Source organism: Sceloporus occidentalis, unplaced genomic scaffold, assembly GCF_023333645.1.
Source record: "Sceloporus occidentalis isolate IW3139 unplaced genomic scaffold, rSceOcc1.0.p SCAF_6, whole genome shotgun sequence".
Lineage (NCBI taxonomy): Eukaryota > Metazoa > Chordata > Lepidosauria > Squamata > Phrynosomatidae > Sceloporus > Sceloporus occidentalis.
This window is the reverse complement of record NW_028316986.1, coordinates 26,230,571-26,253,219: the sequence shown is the minus strand read 5'-3', so window position 1 is coordinate 26,253,219 and position 22,649 is coordinate 26,230,571. Positions and strand designations below refer to the sequence as shown.

Sequence of the window (22,649 nt, the reverse complement as noted above, 5' to 3'; positions counted from 1 at the left end):
TTTGTTAAGGGGGTAGAGAATGAGGGGTCCACCAGATGCTGTTGGACTGCAGCTCCCATAAGCCCTAGGCAGTGTAGCCACTAGTGAAGGATTATGGGAAATTAAATCCAAAATATAGAGTGGACACTACAAGTCACCCACCCCTGCACTAGGCAATTGAATATAAATCAGGAAATGCATTTGCTACAAGAAATTAACAATCAGTCTTTCTATTTTCTTCCACACACACACAAACACGCATATTCTAATACTGTTATTACATACATACCTGGTGATGCTGAATGTTCCTTATATTGCAAGAAAAATTCTGGTAGAGATGAAATTTGTTGACATCTTTTTCATTGGCTTTTTGGGCAGTCCCTTTTGCCAAAGACGACTGAATGCAAATGTATTTTCTTTGGCACCTACATTATTGTTTGTTTGTTTTTAAATTGAATTAAAAAAAATATCAGAATTGTTCCAGACACACGAACAATAACAATATTCATGTTTAATAAAATGTCTATGGCACTGTTTTCTGTTAAATATTATAATAAAATTCTTAGAATTAAGGAGGCACTTCAGTAGGAGAATGGGGGAGGAATACTTTTTACAACTGACCCATTGTATTTAGAAGATCTGATTCAGGACTCTATTGCATCTCTTCCTTTTCAGTATCTAACTCTGATGAGCTTGTCACTGGACAACCACCATTCTTATCCACTGGTAGTCAAACCCTGATGCATACATTATGTTTGTTAAATGCAAAACGCAGTTGCAGATCAGCAACCAGCCTACAAAACACTCCTCCTCTCTCCTTCTGAGCACAGAAAAGTAGGGGAAACTCAATCCAGCAACTGAGTTCAGGCATGGCGTTTCTGACAGTTTTCATCTAGCAACAATGAAATAACAATAGTTCCCAGCTCTATCTCTTTAGACTGAAGAACTGAGGGTCCTCTGCTGTTTGTCATCTAACCTGTATTTGTTTGAAGGTCCCTCTCATCACCTTTTGATCACTCAACTTGTAAACAACAGTATGGTCAAAACTGGCAGACTTACCACAAACACATTGAGCAGTTAGCTCAATGCTCTTTTGGGCTATTTTATTAAAATAGATAAACACCACACCAACACACTCTCCCCTTGGGATGGAATACAGACCTTCTTGTCTAGGTTCATAGCTTACATATTGATTTATGTTTAACATAAGGCATCCTCATCAGATGCTTTCATAATCTTAGCAAGCATTTATTTTATCTTATTTTATATGCCATGTATAACCTCAGAGACCCATCTTCCACTGGCTTCCCCAGGGGTAGGGGATGTTGTCCAGCCATGGGGATTTATAGTACGGGCCTGGAATTGTCTGGTTAGAATTAGAATTTGTTGTTTAGGAGACTGACTATACCACTTGCTAAAGGACTGTGATGCTTTCCTTTGTGATAGACCACCTACTGCAATCAAAATATCACAAATAAAGCTTATCCTCTAGAGACAGTGTGGTGTTTTGGTTTGAGTGTTGGACTAATATTCTGGAGATCAGGGATCAAATTCACTTTCAGCCATGGAAACCCACTGGATGTCCTTGTCAAGTCATACTCTCTCAGCCTCAGAGGAAGGCAAAGGTGAGCACCCTCTGAACAAATTTTGCCAAGTGTGATAGGTTCACCTTAGAGTCACCATGAGTCAGAAATTCAAGTCAGACTTGAAGACACAACAACAACAACAACAACAAAAGTTTAACCCACAGCAGTGGTATGTGTCATTTTTCAGTATTAAACAGAATCTTCAGAAGGCTTAGATATTTTCATCTCTAAACACCACCTTAAAAAGGACTCACCAGGGCTGCCATACCATTTGTTGTAAAACGTTATCTGATCAAAGCTTGGAAGACTTATCAGATTGCAACTCTCTGAATTTCCCAAGAAGTATAGCCAAGTCACTTTTTTCAAGCTCTGAATCTGACTCAACAGGACTGCCAAAAGGATTCTCTTCCTGTATCAGTGCCTAGTAACCCTATTCAGTGTTGAGAGATGCTGCAAAACATGAATTCAATGACCTATAATAAAAAATACTCTGCCTATAACAAAGATACTTACAAATCTCTGATGAAATCTAGCGTCTCTCTGTCTTTAGCTATCATGTCAGCCAAGATGTGTTGCACTCCTGATCTTACGTCCTCAATGGTGGAAAGTCCTAAAAGAAAATACATGAAATTTGCCACATTCGTTTTATATTTACTTCTAAAATTTATACCAGCAAACCGGGCACAATGAAGTTACATCTAGTTTGCACAGATAATGTGTGAGTTGTTATGCATGTGTGAGAGTCTAATTTTCACCCTCAAAAGGCATGGTAGCCCATCCCAGGTCTGAAAGTAACAAACAACAATAAATATATAAAAATATGTCTACTGGCCATATTGGCCCAGGAATTCTGGTAGTGTGCAGTATAATGATTTAGTTGGACTACAACTTTGGAGACCAGGATTCAAATCCCCACTAAGCCATGGAAACCCACTGGATGACCTTGGGCAAACTATGTCAGCTTCAGAAGGGGAAAAGGCAAAAAAAAAACCTTCTGAAGAAACTTGCTCATGGTAAGTTTGCATTAGGGTCATCATAAGTCGGAAATGACTTGAAGGCACACAACAACAACCAAGTAAAAATAATATTTTCCCCAAAGTCTGCCATGATTATGTATGTATTAAATCATCTGGCGTGACAGGCCATAAGCAGCATCTACTAACAAGCATCCAATGATGCAGAACCAAAGGGGGATTCTCCATTCCCCTCCTACCACTGTAGTCCCTTGCATGCCCAGAAATGTCTCTCCTGGAAATTAAATGGGACATTTTCCCACCCCACTGGAAATGGCCCTGGATATTAAGCAGAGAGATACAGTAAAGTATAGAACAGAGGGGAAGTGAGCAGCCTACACTAGAAGTATCAAGCACTGGAGAAGCCTCTGAAGGATGAAGAACATGAATAGACTTCCAAAAAGAACCTGTACATTCTCTGAATTTATAGTATCTGCCTAAAAATCCTCTAAGAATTGCTACATCATGAAAAACTGGAAAACTGCTAACAAAAATAACACTTTAGAATAGGGTGGGAGGTGTAGCCTTCCTGATATTGTTGAACTGCAACTCCTATCACTCTTCACCACTGTCTATGCTAGCTAGGGCTGACAGGAACTGTAATCCAACAATACCTGGAACATCACATATTCCATAACCCTATTTTAAACAAACCTCCACTGTATCTGAAGGGAGAAGAATATTTCCACAAGATGTCAAGAGCTCTCTTTAAAATGATCTGCACTCTGGATCCTACACTCATGCTGGGTATTATCAAGAGAGCAAAGGCCAATTTGAAGCATAAGGCAGATGGTTCAAGGGCAAAATCAGCCTTTTAGCTTACAAATAATGTGGATGTATTCCCAATATTCAGGAATCCTTTAACCATCCAGTTATTCTGCCATCAATGTTAAGCTGGTATCATGAAATCTCACTTTTCTTTCTCAGATACTGTTTGACACAAATTTAGATCTTGTCCCGAACAAAAAAGGTGCCTGATCTTAGCATTTTTATAAAGTGGAACCAAAAGAGTAGCATTTAGTAATTTCTCTTTAACAATATAAAAAATCTGCACATTTTACTGTCTAACATTGCCCCCTACAGATTCAACTATAATTACACTATGAAACATATAACTAGATATACATAGTTTGGGCTTTAACTAAATAGGGAAGAAAGTCTACATACAGGTTGAGTCCTCCTTATCTGGAATTCTGAAATCGGAAATACTCGGGGGGGGGGGACAAAACTCTTTTCATGGGTGGCAGAGATAGTGACACCTTTTCTTTCTGATGGTTCAGTCTACACAAACTTTGTTTCACGCACAAAATTATTAAAAATATTGTATACAACTACCTTCAGGTTGTGTGTATAAAGTGCATGTGAAACATAAATGAATTCTCTTTTAGACTTGGCTGCCATCTCCAAGATATTTTATTATGTACATATATGCAAATACAAGTATTCCAAGATCCCAAAAAGTCTGAAATCCAAAACACTTCTGATCCAAGCATTTAGAATAAGGGTAACTCGACTTGTATTTCAGTAATCATTATCTCCATTTTGGAACAGAACAGAACTGCCATCCTGTATGGAGTACTAGTGTAGTTGAGCTAGAATGTGAGAGTCCAGATTCTGGTACCTATTGAGGCATGAAACTCATGGAGTGACTTTAGGCCAATCATCTCTTTCAGCTTGATCTACCTCACAGGGTTGTTGTGAGGTAATGTGGAGAGGAAGAAAGCAACATATGCTACCTCAAGCTCACTGGAGAAAAATCAAAATATAAAAGTGACAAATACTATCTGCCATCAACTTCATATCTGCACATGAGATCAACATATCTGTACATGAGGACAAGAGCAAGTAAAGTTCAGTAATGCTCTCTTGGCTTGTAGAGATCTTTTCCTCTCCAAAGGAACAATTAAAGCATTAACACCAAAGGCTTGGCCTTCCTTCGTGATATTCAAATTTGTAGCCCCATTCAGCCACTTGTATTTCAATTTAGTAAGCCAATCTTTTAACAGGACCTTCATAGCAGCAAGAAACCATATGGGAAGTTTCCTCTTAACTTTGCTTTCCCAGTTTTGGTAAAACTGGAAACTATGGTAAACATAAGACTTCATAGTTTGTTCAGGACTTGCTGATACAAAAAGCTGTAGGCACAGACATAATCCTAGCATGTTCACATCAAGAGCTGAGATATGATGCTGAGATGTGGAGACACATGGTGGAGATTTGAGAAATTATGCATGGGTTCAAGGGAGAGGTTGTTGTTGTTAATATTAATATTATTAATATCCTGCTTTTCCCCCAAATTTGAGACTCAGTGCAGCTTACAATTTAAAAGAATACTACAGTTAACATACAAAAGTGAGGTTTAAAAAGAGAAGTTTTTCTCTCCTGTTCTTATAAAATTAGAACGCAACAGAGCTTGGTAAAGTTGCTTTTTTTGGACTACATTTCCAACAATCGTCCAGACAGCAATGAAATAAAAAGTAATTGCTCCAGGTGTTGGCACTCAAGAGTCATCCCATGGAATGAACTAGTTATAGCTATTGCTAAGTAACAGACAAGCTAGGCAACCTGCATCCACATATCCAGGTTTAGCTCTTGGCTGACTTTTCTCCAGCCTTAGGCCTGATTTCAAAAACAGTATTGTTTATATTGTATGCTGCTCTAAGATCCTGTGATAAAAGGTAAAAGATAAAGTATTGTAATACATAATAATTTGTTTAAACAGACCTCTGTAAGAAACAGCTCTTTCTCCCTTCTGAAAAAGGAGAAAAAAACAAATGTGGTCTGTGATGTTCTGGGCTTTTGTACAAGTATTTATTAGAAAACAGAGGTAAAGTATGGCTATTTATGTGGTGCATAGTACATGTAGGGAAACAATGAGAACTCGGAAAGGGATGAGAGCATGGAATGTTGGGGGTGAATGGGGATTGGCTGACTGTATGAATGGGATTTTTAAAGGCCTGGTGTGTATGAGAGTTAGAAATAGGAGGTCGAGTCAGATACTGGAGTTAGTTAGAAAGGAGACAGTGTAGAGTGAAGTGAGAGATAAGATAGCAAAAGGATGGAGTCTGTATTTTGGTCCAATTAGGGCAGTTAGTTGAGAGCCAGCATGGTGTAGTGGTTTGAGGGTTGGACTTGGAGATCAGGGTTTAAATCCCGCTCAGCCATGGAAACCCACTGGGTGACCCTGGGCAAGTCACAAAGGCAAACTCCACTCTAAATAAATCTTGCCAAGAATATCCTGTGGTAGGGTTGCCTTGGGGTCACCATAAATCAGAAACTACTTGAAGGCACACAGCAACAATGATAGTTTGTCAGATTCAGCTAGGATTATGAGAAGATAGTAAATTAATAAAATTTGTTAGAATCAATTAGGATTTAGCTAAGGTAAGTAACATGAACTAAGCTGTGAAATTTTGTAACCATAAGCTTCTATACACAAAGTAATATTTAATAAGTACCCATGGGAAAGAGGATACCTACCTACTTGGGAACACACCTACCGAAACACTGAAAACTATAATGCTGGAGTAAGATAGGTCTTTGCTCCATCTAGAGAGTTTTAGTCCTATACCTCCAGCTCACCATCTTCTTCAAAAATACTTTCTTCAACTTCCCATATCTCTTAGGCTCTTATCACATGGAGCCACGTATGTGAGTAAAACGTTGCTGAACTATTGCAGAAACGTGAAGGTGGGATCGTCCGTCGCACTTCTAAAATGTAATCGAGGCTTCCTGCTTTGCTTCCGTCGATGAAGCGTTCACGGGTTCTCTTGGCTTCTCCATGAGGAGTGTGATGGACGATCCCACCTTCACGCTTCTGTAACAGTTCAGTAACGTTTTACCCACGTAAGTGCTTCTGTGTGATAAGGTCCTTAGTGTCATTACATTGCACCTTCCACAGTAGCAACCAAAATGTGAAGCGGAGAGCAGGGAAACACATATTACAACAGCATCACAACATGGATTGTATTTATTTATATATTTGTCAGCAATATTTATATTCTCCCTTTCCTCGAGTGAGCTCAGGGTAGGCATGGACCTCTCCTCCTCCCAACTTTATCTTTTCAAGCACCCTGTAAGGTAGATCAGCTAGAGAGAAAATGAATGGTCCAAAGTATCATGGCTTAGTGAGGAATTGAACATAAATCCCAACATTCTTACAGCCTCATTGGGCCAAGAATTCTGGAAGTTATAACTTTTCTCAGCTCTGGAAAAAGTATTACTTTCCAAGCTCTGAATGCTCCCATTGAAAGCAACAGGACTTAGAGACAAAGTATAAAGGTTGTGCGGGGAAGTAAAGAAATGTAATAGACAGGCACAGGTGGGGTTTTTTTTATTGGTGTGATATTTTCAGTTGAGCTCATTTCCTTTCAGCTAATGCTCATGTGCTAGTGCAGCAGCCCAAATTGGCAAATAAACTGGCTTCCTGGTGAGAATAGAAACCATATTCCATCTAGGTTCTTAATACACAGCTCTTCTGAAGGATGTGACATTTAAAATCCCAGCCACACTTAAGTCCCAAAGCAGATTTCCAACAGGACATCACAGTAAGCTAGATACTGCCCATTAACTGGATTGTACTTTGATTCATAATACGGCTTTTCCTTTTTAATAGGAAACTTAATATTCCCTATTAGAGGAAATGTGTTCCACACATCATACTACATACAGTATGACCCCTGTATCTGTGGGGGATACTTTACCAGACTTTCTGCAAAACATCACAGATAATAGCAAAACCTATATTTCTGGATGAAGTTGACCACAGAATTGCACTGAAGGACCTCCAGATGCCTAGAGAGACCATGTTTTTGCAGGCACAGGTAAGTAAAACTGCAGCGTAGTGGTCCCACAGATAGGAGGGTCATACTGTAGTATGATGAAAGCATACTGGGTACATATAAAACTCACTTCTGCTTAGTCAGACCACTAGTCTACATTGCACATTACAGACTGGCAGCATCTCTCCAGGGTTTCAGACACAAGACATTCCCAGCACTACCTAGCGAAGTCTGAAACCAAACCAGAGACTGTCATGAAATGTGAATATTCCACAGTCCTTCACGCAAATAGAATTCCCTGTCCAGAAGCATCCACAGTCAACCTAAACCACACAGCCATTTTCTTCTGTGGACAAGAAAATTCCAGACAACACCACTGCTTTCAGAAAGGTACACTTACCTTCAACATCTGCCTTGACATATGAAAACAGGTTGAGTTCTCTTGGGTTCTCTATGAGCAAATTGGCTGCAGGTTCTAATCCCAGCTGTCTGGCTCTCTGTGCTTTAGTCCCTTTGCTTCCAGTTTTATACGGTGCATACTAGAAGAGAAAAAACAAGGTATGAAGAAAGGATTAAATTATAAAGAAAAACAAATACAGGTGGAGTGTCCCTTATCCAGAATTTCAAAATTCGAAATACTCCAGACCCCATAAATTGTCTACATTTCTGAGTTAGTGACACCTTTGCTTTCTGATGATTCAGTGTACACAAACGTTGTTTCATGCACAAAATTATTAAGTACATAACTGTCCACACATTCTCCACTCCACTAAAACCAACTGAGGCTGACTTCTAGGAAATAAAATATATTAGGATTGCATAGAAGGGAGAACCAAAAATGTATCTTTTTCAGATCTGTGTTCTAGGGAGACAAGTGTTTCATGGATATTTGGTGAAGCTTCCAACTTTGCAGAGATCATGAACAGCAAGCAACTTCATCTTTTAAAGTTTTTGCATTATTTTCTATTCTATATTGTTTTAGTTGTATTTCGTATTAACTTATATCATCAGCCACCTTGGGTCACACATGGGGGGGATGGAACTTGAAATGAATTTTAAAATGATAAAGAGATAAGGTTGCTTGCTGTTCATGATCTAATTAAAACAGTTAAAACATTCAAAGCATAGTACTGGTCAAAATGCAGGAAACTATATGAAAAGATCCTTCTAACACTACCAACTGAAAGGTGAAAGCCTGGCATTTAAGTCTTTGTATTTACTGAATTCCTTCACTGAATGAGAATTTGTACATATTGTTTTAACAGCCAAACAAACAAACAAACCAGCATTTGAAAAAGTTCCCTTTTTGAACTACAACTCCAGAGATAGAATTTTGGTCTAACAGATTATGAATGCAATAGTCCAAAACAATTACTTTCCCAAGTTTGGTATAAAACTGCAAGCAACTGTAAAAGACATCAAAGAAAAGGCAGCCATTTCATTCCTTTTTTTTTTTTTTTTTTTTGGTCACCTTTAGCACACCACCCCCATTTTAAAGATCACCATGAGCATGAGCTGGCATAACAGAATAAGCCCCTGAAAGTGGGGGGGGGGGGGGGAATCCTTTGGTTCAAATCCATTGGTTAATCTTCACCTAACATGCTAGTGCTCCCAGATCAGACTGAAGTTTTCCTCTTCCTTGGTCCAAATCCTTGAAATCTCAAGGCAGGACTAGACAATACTAAAATAGATAGGCTTATGAATTGCTGAAGAGCCTTCAATCCTTTGGATCTTCATGAAGTACTAGCAAAGCTTAGAGGAGCTACAGTTTTGAATGAAAATTCCCCAAATCCCCCAGCCAATAGGACATTCTGGAAGTAGTCATCCAAACTGACAACTCTTCCAAAGTTTGACTCCTCTTCCCATCATGTTTTGCCATTGGCCAGACTGGCTATGGCTGATGGGAAGCAGAGTTCAAGAAAAGCTGGAGGGCCAAGATTCCTCAGTCCTGAACTAATCCTGAACTAGTCTCCTCTGTTCCTGAAAACAAGATCCTAAAATCCATTTCATAATCCTCTGCAATGAGCGCAGAGTTTCTAGCTGATAAAAGTTACATAAAAAAGACAAAACACTTCTCAAAAAACAACTGGAGAATTTACATTTTTAAAAGAAAAATAGAAAAGATACTAACCACATGATCAAGTTCCTCCAAGGTTTTGCAGTTTAGCAAAGCAGTTAAAAGGCTTCCTGTCAGTTTTCCTTCTTTCTTAAGCTTTTGTATTGATCCATGGACTTTTTTTGCTACAGAGCTAAGACAAGGTAAACATGCTGTCAGCCAGTTAAAAACAATGTTTTTCCAATAGATCAAAGAGCTAAGAGATACCTAAATCTCATCTCCTAGATTCATGCTAAAGAGCCAGTGTGGCACATGGTATGAGTGCTGGACTACAACTGTGGAGACCAGAGTTTGATTCCCATCTCAGCCATGAAAACCCACTGGATGACCTTGGGCAAGTCACAGACTCTCAGCCTCAGGGGAAAGCAATAGCAAAATTCCTTAAGTTGGAAACAACTTGAAGACACACAACAAACAAAAGAAGCATGCTAATCAAAGTGGTGATCCCTGGAGAAATTCTGAACATCAAAACATTAGTTGCCAGTCCTGTTGAGTTTATAGGAAACTCTGCAAATATGGTAGAAATGTAGCACAAATGTGGTACCAGAACTTGGCATATGGCATACAGGGGGGAAATTGTCAGTCTACCATATCAGATAGCTTGAGAATCACAGTCCTAGATACACTGATCCTAATTCTCGATCTGTCTTTTTGTACATATCACCCCAGCCCAAACTTCATGTGTACTGGCTACCCAATTTTTTGATTCAAGGCATGAACTCTATGCAGTCACCAAAGGCACAAGGTCCCATTTGCCTCCTGCCATAGCAAAATGGTAGCAATGCAGTGTCCAGGATAAGCTGCAAGCTGCCTTTGAAATAAGACAAGCATGTGGATTGTTTCCAAGCTAATCAGTGCTTCTGGAGGGCTTCTAAGACCACTAAAAGGCTGGTAAATGGTGCCCATATACCTTGCTATAATGGTAAGCTGCAGGTCCTCTCTCCACTTTGGTCTGCTGAAATTTGATACAGTAGCCATGGGAGATGTTAAACTCCAGTGACTTTGAGTCCCAGCAATGCACAGAATTTCCAACTCCTGCCCTATACTTGGGGGTGGGGGCTGAACCCATTCTACTTAACAGAAAAGACTAGTGGCAACTGCAGAGTTCTATGTCAGGGAGGGAGTGAACACACTCTAGGTTTTAGTATGGACTATAAAGGAATTAATCCAAGGTGCTTAATCCTATCTCTCAAATAGGTTCAGCACCTTGGGTAGTTTCATTAAAATCTGGACTAACACCCAGAGCAGAATCATTGCCCCACTGACATGAAACCCACTAGTCACTACTGGAATGGGCAACTTCACAAGCAAAAGGAGATGTGTGTGGCAGTATTAACTCCCAATTCTAGATATCTAGAATTGGGAGTTAATACTGCGATGCCAAAATAATAGAGTAGACTATGACACATGGAATACAATCTGCAGTATGAACTGGAGAAATCAGCTATGGCCAAGGTAGTTCTTTGAGAGGCAATGCACTTCCTATACTTTGTTTCCACCAGTCTATGACACTTTGTAATAACCTATGGCTTATCAGGATGGGAAAAAGCTTAGGCAAGGCTCAGCCTTGCTATCTCTGTCCTCCTCTTCCCTCAGGGCAGTTCTAAAGAAACTAAATGTTTCTCCTTCCATTTTTGATTTACTGCACATTGACTGGGATATTGTAACAGCTTTGAGACTAACTGAAAGTTTATAGCAGACGCTGCAACTGATGAAATAAGACTCAACAAACTAAAGCCTGCACTGCAAACTTCTTTCTCCCAGTCAGTCTGCTACAATATCCCTTTGCATATTGATCCAAACTAACATGGCAATGTCTTTGAATTCTGCTTCTTTACTATTTTGTCCAAATTCAAAACTATAAATACAGTGTTAAAACATGTCAACTTTATGAGCCATGGTGTGAAGCTGGCTTATTTCAAACTAGCCAAAATTAAATGAACCATAATTTGTCAGGCTTCAGACATAACAAGCTGTGAATAATGAAAAATGAAAGCAAAACTTTCTGAACTCTGTAGTTGCACTGGACAAGAACAAGAGAAACCCAAGACCTATCCCAGAGGTGGGCAGAATATAGGCTTCAGTAATTTGCAGCAGACTAGCATGGATTCTAAATTCCCAATGGTTTCCCTCCCTGCTGTACATTGTACTAACAAAATGAAGAATGCTGGAGGTAGCCAGGAGCAGATTTTGTGTAGCATGAGTTGCATTTGTTTTATGATTATCAGAACTGAACAAAACTCAGTCTTTCCACACAAAATGTTCTAAGTATCTTTTTTTTTACCAGATACCAGTTACCAGTTGATAGATCTTGGGAGGTCTTGTAAAAATCCAACTAGATCCTGCAAAACTGAAACCTGCACCATCATTGATCAACACTCAAACTCCCCCTAAGACATACCATGACTTGCTATTACATACCACAGCGAGAGAGGGAGAGAGAGAACAACTGGGGAAAGGCATACAGCTAGAGGCAAATTATTTTCCTTATAAAAATTAGGTTTCGGACTGAGAGGTGGGAAGATCAGGAAACCTTCCTCCCTAGAAGGTAATGTCATTAGTAATATTTCTTGTAATAGGTGTTGTCTAGTAATATTGGGAATTGCTTTTAATGTATTTTCAAAATGATGACAATAATATTTTCCTTTAAGTTGGCTCTGATTTACAAGAATCTCATCCGGGCTTTTTTGGCAAGATTTATTCAGAGGATGTTTCCCATTGCCTTTGAAGATGAGAAAATATGACTTCCCCAAGGTCACCCAGTGAGTTTCCTTGTCCAAGCAGGGATTTAAACCCTGTTCTATTGCAGTCTTAGTCCAATGTTCAAAACATCATGCTGGCTCTGAACAGCAATATTACAGAGATTAGATCCATTCTCCCCTTTCACCTCCAGCGTCCACCCGCCAACCTGCCCATCACCAAAACGTACTATAGTTCTTCCAGCGTTTGCTGCACTTCACGCAAGGCATCAGCCTCAAGATTATTGATAAGCTCTTTGCGATATCGAGCAATAAAGGGGATAGTATTGTCATCATTAAAGAGGCGGATTATGTTTGCACACACCCATTCTTCGATACCTGTCCTCTGCGACAAGACCTGCAGCAAGAAGAACAAAAAGAAACCCCTACAAATTAAATATACATAGATTGAGTATCCTTTATTCAGAAATAAAAAATACAAAATACTTAAAAATTCAAAATTGTGCATGTCTTCCCTACCTAGTCATCCTCCAGGACTGGGAATGATGTGGTATTTCAGATATTGTTAGACTACAACTCCCAGACGTCCCAGCCACAATAGTCCATGGAGTGAATACTGAGAGTTGCAGTCCAAAAAATCTGTAAGATCTCACAATTGCTATGATTCCTTGGCTTAGAAGGAAAAAAGACATCTTTACTGTTTGTAGTGGGCATGAAATTCTAAGTGCAGCACCTCAAGTTCTTCCTGTGGGGCTGAGCCATAAAAATACCCATAGGAATGACTTAGTTTAGCCTTTCAGAAAAGTGACATGAGAAGCTGCCCAGTATAAATAGTAGGAAAGTGCAGCTTTTTAAAAGAAAAATCCTAAGGCCAGAAAGAGGTCACAGCTGGGACACAACTACATTCAAGTAAACCAACTCTCAGTCCCTATGAGAAAAATTTCTTAAACCTACTCCAGTAAAAGCAGCCCCGTTTTCCTAGATTCTTGCATATTGTATAGATATGTTACTGGAATAGAGGGTGGGGGAGAAATTTTGAGCACAGCTCTAATTAAAAAGTAAGGAACTCAGCAGGTTTCATTTCTGAATAAAAAATTTAAATTGCAAACCACAACAAATGAAACAAAATTGATCTCCCACTTATACTATCTGCCTGCCTGTAGCATTTCCTAATCTTAGAACTTTACTCCAAGTCTGCTAATTCAATACAAAGAAAGAGAGAGAAAAGAAAAAGTCATAAGAAAAATTACTCTCATGACTTCCTTTCTGCTTACCAATATCAAAATGAGCTCCTTTTGATATTTTCTTGTGAAACCCAATACTAATTGTAACCTTCCGGCACTACAGTTTATGCTCAGGAGACGTTCTCATTAAAAACAGAGGAAAGTATGCCATTTATTTTATAAAAATAAAGAAAAGGTCAATTTGCTTTCTGGAATTCATCCAGATCTGCCATTATATACAATAGAAACCAAATTTATATGCCGGTCCAGACCACAGGCTCTCTTTATATAACACAGGTTTATTCAAACTTTGTTATGAAAGGGGAAAAAATAGGATCTCATACCTGCACAATGTCCCAGTTCATTTTACATTCTTCATCCGATTTGGCACTTGCTGCATATTTTATAGGATTCCCTTGAGGGCATGTTGCTGATTTAATTTTTTTTAAAGGAGGTTCATCAAATGCAAAATCTTCTTCAGGTGCTTCCGACTTCACTTGTTGTTCAGATGCTGCAGTACTTGTGGAGGGTCCTCCAATACTACCCAGGTTGCAGGCAGGATGCCCTGGTGGGATGCTGTTAGTTTTCTTTGGGAGTTTTTTGGGAGAAGATCTCGGCTTCCATTCTTTCTCTTCTTTAGGTTGCTGTAACTGCAACTCTCCTTCATTCCTTCCAGGATCCATAATAGGCAAAGATGTGGCCTGCCAGTTCCATGAAAACATGTTAAGAATACCAGCTGTTAAAATTAAACAGATTCCATATTTGAATAATGTAAATTTGAACAATGTAAATTATTTCCATTCTCCATCTCTCTTCTTGAAATAGGATTTAATTTTCCTCCTCACTAGGGATGCATCTGCACTGCAGAAATAATCTGGTTTGATACCACTTTAACTGCCATGGCTCAAGGTTATGGGATTCTGGGAATTATAGTTTGTCATGGCACCAGGGGTTTGGTTTGCTCTGGTGTCACAATAAACTACAGTTCCTAGAATTCTATAGCCTTAAACCATGGCGGTTAAAATAGTGTCAAACTGGATTATTTCTGTAATGCAGATGCAGCCTAGGTTAAACTGTCTTACTGATCAGAGCTGGCAGAAGAATTCTGGGAGCTGCAATGCAAGAAAAGCAAATTTCCCAGACTCTTAATTCAATGTAAAATTCATGGCAAGCCATGGTTTATTGAAGCAGCAATGAGCAACAGCTCAAGCATTGCATTCTCTTGTAGTGTTTAGAAATTATGTGATTTGTTAAAAATACAGGTCTCCATTATATACAAACTATAAAGAAAAACTTAATGCAACTTAATGCAGTTTGACATCACACTAACTGCCAAAGCTACATCCTCTGGAATCCTGGGGATGGTAGTTTGTTGTGGCACCAGAACTCTCTGACAGAGAAGGCTAAATATCTAACAAAACTACAAATCCAAGAATACCATAGCACTGAGCCATGGCAGTTAAAGCATTATCAAACTGCATTAATTCTGCGGTGTACATGCAGCATAAGAGCTTTCTACAAACTGGGATCAATCCATTTCTGATACAGAAATCATAGAAATCTGGTTCAAGAAATCAAGACACATCCTCTGAATCTGGTTGCTCAAAAGGAAGGTAAATTAAGATTGGTTGAGATTATCCCTACTCTAAACAGCCTGTCCCTCCAAGAATTTTCATCTACCCTTCATATCCTCAGTGCTGTGAAAGGGGCATGGCATTCTTTACTTACCAGCTCTTCTTTAACAACTACCTTCTTAGTCCTTTTCCTAGCCACAGTTGGTTTCTTCTGGGTCGTGGTTTTTCTCACTCTGGGCACTTTTGGTTTTGGCACCCTGGCCTTACTCACGGCTTTCTTTCTGGGTTCCCATTCCTCTTCATCCTTTTCCTCTTCTGATTCTGAAGATCTGAATAAAGAAACAACATGTTTCAGTCTGCAACCGCACTGCAGAAATCGTCCAATTTTACACCATTTTAACTGTCATAGCTCAGTGTTATAGAATCCTGGGATGTGTAGCTTTTTGTAGAGGGGATTTTCTGATTTGTTAAAAATACAAGTCCCCATTATGTACAAACTAGGGGAGTATGATTTAAGGCTGCTGCCACACTGTAGAAATAACCCAGTTTGACACTATTTTCACAGCTATGGCTCGATGCTATGGAGTCCTGGATTTATAATTTGTGTGGCATCAGAGCAATCTGACAGAGAAGGCTAAATCTCTCATAAAACTACAGTTCCCAGAATTCTATAGCACTGAGCCATGGCAGTTAAAGTGGTGTTAAACTGTATTATTTCTACAGGCCAGCTGCAGCCTTGGGGGGCTGAAGACCCCGATGGTACTCAGGAAGGAGAGAAAGTTCATCCCAGCAGCTCTCTGTATCCATTGACTTTTTATCCACAGATTCAAGCATCTATGGCTTTAAAATATTCAAAAATAATACAAATTTGAAAAGAAATCTTGTTTGTGCCATAATAAGTAACCACATTTCACTACGCCATGTATTTACTGGGACTTGCGTATCCATGGATTTTGGTAAACCTAGCAGATACTAAGGCCCCACTGTACTAGAAATGTCAGAGTCATGACAAAACAGAGGGATGGAAGTCAATGCAAAAGAAGGGGCAGAGTGCCAATTTCATGTAATTCAGGTTCTCAAATCAGGACCAACATTTTTCCTGAAACTACTGCCTAGCAGCTCAAATGCAGTTCAGCAACTACTATTGTAATCAAATTGAGAGCCCTGATGGTTTTAATATTACAGGTTGAGTCTCTCTTATCCAAAATGCTTGAGACCAGAAGTATTTTGGGATTTTGAAATATGTTTTGATTTTTTAAAATTTATTTTTGGTGGGGATTTTGAAATACAGTCAGCCCACAGTATCTGCTGATTCAAGCATCCATGGCTTGAAAATGTTCAAGAAATATATAAATTACCAAAAGCAAATCTCGTACCCACAACCCAGGGGTCCCACCCCACCATTTGAAAAAGCTGTGATCTGATCACTTTGCAGAAAGTGTGTTGGGGACAAAGAAATTGCAAAGTCGCCAGCGAAGTTTTTTTCCCTCTTTTCTCTTTCTTCTCTCTTTTCTCTCTCTCCAAATGGTTGGGAGGAGGGAGCCAAGAGAGGGTTACTAGAGCAACACAGAGGTGCCTTTGATCTTTTGCCTGCCTGGCAAAGGGACATCAAAGGGGGCATTTATTGCTTGGCCTCATCTCAGGACCAAAAGGTGCCATTTCTTGATCAGGCCCGGTACAAGCAGCAGTGGTGAAGTCAAAAATTTTAAATGTAGGACTCCATCTTAACAGTCTCCATAACACAGGTCCTCAAAAAACACCTTGTATGCAGGAAAATGTGTGGATCCATATCAACAAATCAGTTCTACCAGTTTTCATGGCCAGGAACAGAGTTTTTATAAAGCTAATAGGCCTTCATTATTCACCGAATACCAAATATTCAAATTTTTGTATTAACTGTAAGCTACTTTGAGTCCAAGGATGCATCTGCACTGTAGAAATATTGCAATTTGACACCACATTAAGTGCTATGGCTGCGTCACATGGAATCCTAGGATTTGTAGTTTTACATGGTCTTTAGCCTTCTCTGCCAAAGCGCACTGGTGTATCACAAAACTACAAATCTCAGGATTCTGTAGGATGGAGCCATAATTTTTCAAGTGGTGTCAAACTGCATTATTTCTGCAGTAAAAATGCATGCCCACTCTTGAGAGAAAAACAGCTTATAAACTGAATTTAAACTGAGACAGCAGACAGAGGATAGGAGTTAATTGGTCACTATATTTCTGCACCTCTCCTCTGATGTTTTATATCTGTGCATCAGCATTTATTTTATTAACTCTTTATGAAAAAGTAGGATATACAAGCTTGTTCCAATACAAAAACCTCAGTAATTTAATTTGGTATTGACCAATTTGGGTATTTTGGGTATTGGCGCAAAATCTGACAGGCAGATTTTGGTGGAATTAAAATGCACTAAATTTCAGCTCACGATTGTAGGAAAGAAGGCAGTTCATCTTCTGCAATGGCTGTTTTTGGTGCTGTTCGAGCTCTTCTTGGTGGAGCCGTCATCTGACAAAAGAAAAATAGCAAATGCCAGTGTACTGTTTCTCATTTCAAAAGGTCAGCTTAACACACTCTCAGTCATTCAAGCAATTTCTATTTTATTCATTGTTAGTATCTTTACACTCATTTTTATCCTAACTGCCAAAGTAACTTAGAAAAAGTGGAAATAACAAAAGTAATGACATCATTAAAAAATTAAAACTATAATAATAAAGCCCAATACCACCACCAAAAGACAATGATCTAAGGCTGCATCTGCACTGTAGAAATAATCCAGTTTGACACTACTTTAACTGCCACGGTTCAATGCTATGAAATTCTGGGAATGGTAGTTTGTTGTGGCACCAGAACTCTCTGACAGAGAAGGCTAAATATCTCACAAAACTACCATTCCCAGAATTTCATAGCATTGAACCGTGGCAGTTAAAGTAGTGTCAAACTGGATTATTTCTGCAGTGAGGATCTAGCCTAAGTAATTCTTTCTAACAACCTCTTGAGTATTTCCTTGGTACTGCACTTTAGGATCTTGGTAGAGGATTCAATTGCCAGTTCAGCCATGAAACTGGGCGGCTTTGGGCAAGTCACACTCTCTCAGCCCCACAGCATGGTAATGGCAAACTCCCTCTGAAGAAACTTGCCAATAAAACCCTGTGATAGGTTCACTTTAGGGTCGCCATAAATTGGAAACAACTTGAAAGTAGACAACAACAACAGCAGCATTTATGCCAGTGAAGCTCTAAGAGAGAAATGCATAGATATAAGGATGGGGGACCCCTGGCTTAATGAGACATGTGAAAGGGATCTAGGAGTCCTAGTAAGCCACAAGTTGAACATGAGTCAACAGTGTGATGCAGCACCTAAAAAGGCCAATGCAATTGTATAATAGGAAATTAGATAATATAATTAGATAATATAGATAATATAGAATGGGATAGATTAATGAACATGCTAGGGGAAAAAATGTAACAGAGTGTTTAATATGGATTGAGAAACTGTAACAAATTTCTGTAAAAAAAAGATGATCATAACATACCACAAATGTATACCAAAGCCCTGAAATGGTTCAAAGAGACCAATAAGATTTTTTATATGCTGAAGTTCTAAAATAACACTCAGTAAGAGGAAACTGTTAATATTATTTTTATTTACTTCAAATCCAAGTAGAACTGACAGGAAATCAAGCAATATAAACTTTTTCTTTGCTGATAAAATAACAAGTGTAGTGTGTGTGTGTGTGTGTGTGTGTGTACAACTTTGCACTACTTAATGTATGTAATAAAATTCAATAAAAATTATTATTTTTTTAAAAAGGCCAATGCAATTTTAGGTTGCATCAATAGAAGTATAGGCCTGTTACAGACTGCCAAAATAAAGCTGCTTCGGGTCTCTTTGGAGGTATGCTATTTAAATGATGCATGGGTCCTAAGAGTCCGGAGGTCGCGCCAAAGCCACACTCCATTCCTAAGCGCTGGAGTGCAGCTTTGGTGCAGCTTCCGGATTCTTAGGATGCATGCATCATTTAAACAGCATACCTCCAAAGAGACCCGAAGCAGCTTTATTTTGGCAGTCTGTAACAGGCCATAGTATCTAGATCAAGGGAAGTAATAGTGCCGCTCTATTCTGCTTTGGTCAGGCCTCATCTGGAAATACTGCATCCAGTTCTGGGCACCACAATTTAAAAAGGATGTGGAGAAACCGGAGCATGTCCAAAGGAGAGTGACTAAAATGGTGAAGGGTCTGGAAACCATATCCTATGAGGAACGACTTAGGGAGCTAGGCATGTTTAGCCTGGAGAAGGTTAAGAGGGGATATGATAGCCCTGTTTAAGTATCTGAAGGGGTGTCACACTGAGGAGGAAGCAAGCTTGTTTTCTGCTGCTCCAGAGAATAGGATCCAGAACAATGGATGCAAGCTCCAGGAAAAGAGGTTCCACCTCAACATTAGGAAGACCCTCCTGACAGTTAGAGATGTTGGACAGTGGAATAAGCTGCAAAGTGTCCTGGATGGCCATCTATTAGGGATGCTTTGACGGTGAGTTCCTGCATGGCAGAATGGGGTTGTCCTGGATGGGGGCCTCTTCCAACTCTAGGATTCTCTGAAGGCAGCAGCAACCCGGGTGAAGCCCCTTGCCACTTTGAACTACTCACCTTCCCTGGAGAGGTGGCTCTGCTGGCTTCCTTTGCCAGAGGAGGGATCCCCTGCACCTTCTCTCCCCTTAGAAGCCCATCCTGGGATCCCTCTGGCCGCCTCCTGGGTTTGAAAGCGGCGCCAAGCCTTGCTCAGCTCTTGCAGGGCTTGCAAAGCGAAACCCAGCAGGAGGAAGAGGAAAGGGCTGGCGCTAGGCAGGCAAGGCAGGAACAGAGCCCAGCCTCCTTCCCCTGCGCCTCGCTTGGGCAGCCCTCTAGGCTCAGCCTGGAAGGCTTCCGACAGAGAATGGGACAGGATTGCAAGGCAACAAAGGCAGACATGCAGGAAATGCAAAAGCAGAGCAGAGGGGGAAGGGAGGGCGTTTGGACCACAGCCCCCAGAATGCCCCGGGGTGGAGAGGGGCGGAGCTAGAAAGCCCCTCCCCTCCCCTCCCACCCCGGGGGATTCTGGGGGCTGTAGTCCAAACGCCCTCCCTTCCCCTCTGCTCTGCTTTTGCATTTCCTGCATCTGTGCCTTTCTTTGCATTGCAATCCTTTGCCGCCCACACCTTTCCTCCTCCGTTTTTTCCCACTGCCCTCTATGCTCTCTATCCAAAATGCTCCAAAGCAGAGATGCTATTCTTTAGCACTCCAGACAAGACCTGGCTGAAAAGTCTTCTTTTTGTGCCCCTTTCAGCTGGCCTAATAACACAAGTGCCCTGGTTTTAGCATGTTTCTTAGACCAAGGTTTGGGGAGAAGCTTGGGATCTTATGCATATTTTCAGTGGATGTTAGTGCATGTTTTTCCCTTGTGTTCGTAAGCGCATGCTCTCTTAGGAAAGTGTGTTTCAAGCTTTAGACTCACAGTTTCTCAGGTTTTGTTTTTTATGCAGCTAAATATCATATTGGGCACATCTGCTGTTTAGCCACTAGGTGTTGCTCTCTGCTGGCAAGAACATATTTTCCTTATCGATTGGAAAACTGGTTTGAAGCTGGCCCTGTTCTGGTGCTCCTTCTTAGGGGCTGGCCCCTTTTGGTCTTGCCAAAACTACATCTCCTACTCCTAGGACATATTTGTGCAAAATTTGTGCAGACAGTTGCAAACTAAGAATGGCTATCCTTTAAATATATTCAGGGGTTGCCTGTTGGCCATATAGTAAAGTACAGTAACACCCCAAATCCACAAAGCAGCAATACTTTTATTCGACCAACCAAAATGCACAAATCCAAATGTATCTGAGGAAGCAGACTTAAGTCTACAAAAGCTCATGCTGCCAACTTCTTTCGTTCGTTGTTGTGATGTGTCTTAAAGTCGCTTCTGACTTACTGTATGGCAACCCTATCATGGGGTTTTCTTGGCAAGATTTCTTCAGAGGCAGTTTGCCATTGCCATCCTCTGAGGCTGAGAGGGTGTGACTTGCCCAACATCACCTTGTGGGTTTACATGACCAAGCTGGGGATTTGAAACCAGGTCTCCAAGAGTCCTGGTCCCATGTTGAAACCACTACACCACACTGACTCTCTTTCTCCCACTTAGTCTCAAAGGTGCTTTGCATACTGATTTTACAGAGGAGTTTATCACATGCCCAAATCCCATGCATAAACAGGGTTTAGACCCAGGAAAATCCTGCAAGAGCGGGATTGTTTTCAGACATGTCGCACGAATTAAGCATTAACATGACATTAACCCATAGAAAAAGCTGCAAAATCACTCCACTTTTTAAATCTGGCTTTTTGCATGAGTTGATGTCATATTAATGCTTAATTCTAGTGATGTCGTCTGAAAACAATCCCACTCTTGTGGGATTTTCCCAGGTTTAAAGTTCATTTATCCACGGCATTTGGGCGCTTCCCTCCCGTGTGATAAACACCTATGTACAGCATTTGTTTTTATTGTTTTGTGCCTTCACATTGTTCTGAAGGTGAATATATCATGGGGTTTTCTTGGCAAGGTTTGTTCAGAAGGGTTTGCCTTTGCCTTCCTCTGAGGCTGAGAGGGTGTCTCCAGAGTCATAATCTAACGCTCAAACTACTATACCATGGAGACTCTGTGTTTTTAAAAAAATCCCAAAATAAAAGTGTCCACAGACATCCAGCAACTATAAATAACTGTCTATAAATGTAAATGTTTGCTTTAATTAATATCTGTAATAAAAGACTTGTATATTATTATTTATTATTAGATTTATTTATAAAGTGCCGTAAGTCTACACGGCACTGTACAAAACCAAGTAAAATCAAAATATATAAAAAGCCTGCCTATGGCGCACAATCTAGAAGCTAAAACAACAAATTAAAAACATCATAAGAAACAAGTTAAAACAGCAAATATCCCACTATTGAGGCAAGCATCAGAACAACCAGGACACAATCACAGACTCCCTGGGAACGCTTCCCTAAGATGGTCTTTAACTCCCCAAAAAGGCTTTATGCATCATCGATTTCCTACAGTGCCTTTCAGTATAATTTATTGCTTTAATATTATGCAAAAGCCAACTTTGGTCATTACCCTGCCGAGTCTGAAAATGAGCTTGTTGGAGGAAGCAGAAACAGGGCAGGTGATTTTATAGTAATAAAACAATTTTGTGTGTGCGTGTACATGCACAGATGCTTGTGTGCTCACTAATGATTATATGTCTGTGTTAGAGAAACGATCTGATCTACATTACACCCAAAATTCATGCAGAAAGAAAGTAATTTTTAAAACTGAAATATTAGTTATGTCTTTAAAGTACTGTATTTCTTGATTCTTAGTTACAGCACATTTGGCTATTGCAATGTGTTCTACCCGAGACTGATGGAAACTGCTGCCACACTGCAGGATTAATGTAGTTTGATACCACTTTAACTGTCATGACTTCCTCCTAGGGAATCCTTGGATTTTGTAGTGTGCTGTGGCACTAGAGCTCTGACAGAGAAGGCTAAATGCCTCACAAAACTACAGATCTCAAATTCTATAACATTGAGTCATGGCAGTTAAAACAGTGCCAAACTGCATTAATTCTGCAGTCTAGCTGCCAACTTAGAAGACGACTGTATTTAAAAGC

General features: G+C 40.0%; 1 protein-coding gene across 1 annotated transcript in view; it reads right to left on the bottom strand.

The window, feature by feature from the left end:
- LOC149310543 (S1 RNA-binding domain-containing protein 1-like) overlaps positions 1-19,901 on the bottom strand; it is a 239,603-nt gene extending 219,702 nt beyond the window's left edge. Inside the window, exons 1-9 of the mRNA XM_089529149.1 lie at positions 19,624-19,901; positions 17,403-17,482; positions 15,126-15,300; positions 13,742-14,098; positions 12,405-12,571; positions 9,491-9,608; positions 7,760-7,898; positions 2,079-2,175; positions 269-404 (exon numbers count right to left, since the gene is read on the bottom strand). Coding sequence (XP_089385275.1) covers positions 269-404; positions 2,079-2,175; positions 7,760-7,898; positions 9,491-9,608; positions 12,405-12,571; positions 13,742-14,098; positions 15,126-15,300; positions 17,403-17,482 — 1,269 coding nt within the window. The 5' untranslated portion in view covers positions 19,624-19,901. The remainder of the gene's footprint in view (positions 1-268; positions 405-2,078; positions 2,176-7,759; positions 7,899-9,490; positions 9,609-12,404; positions 12,572-13,741; positions 14,099-15,125; positions 15,301-17,402; positions 17,483-19,623) is intronic.
- Positions 19,902-22,649: the final 2,748 nt, after the last annotated feature.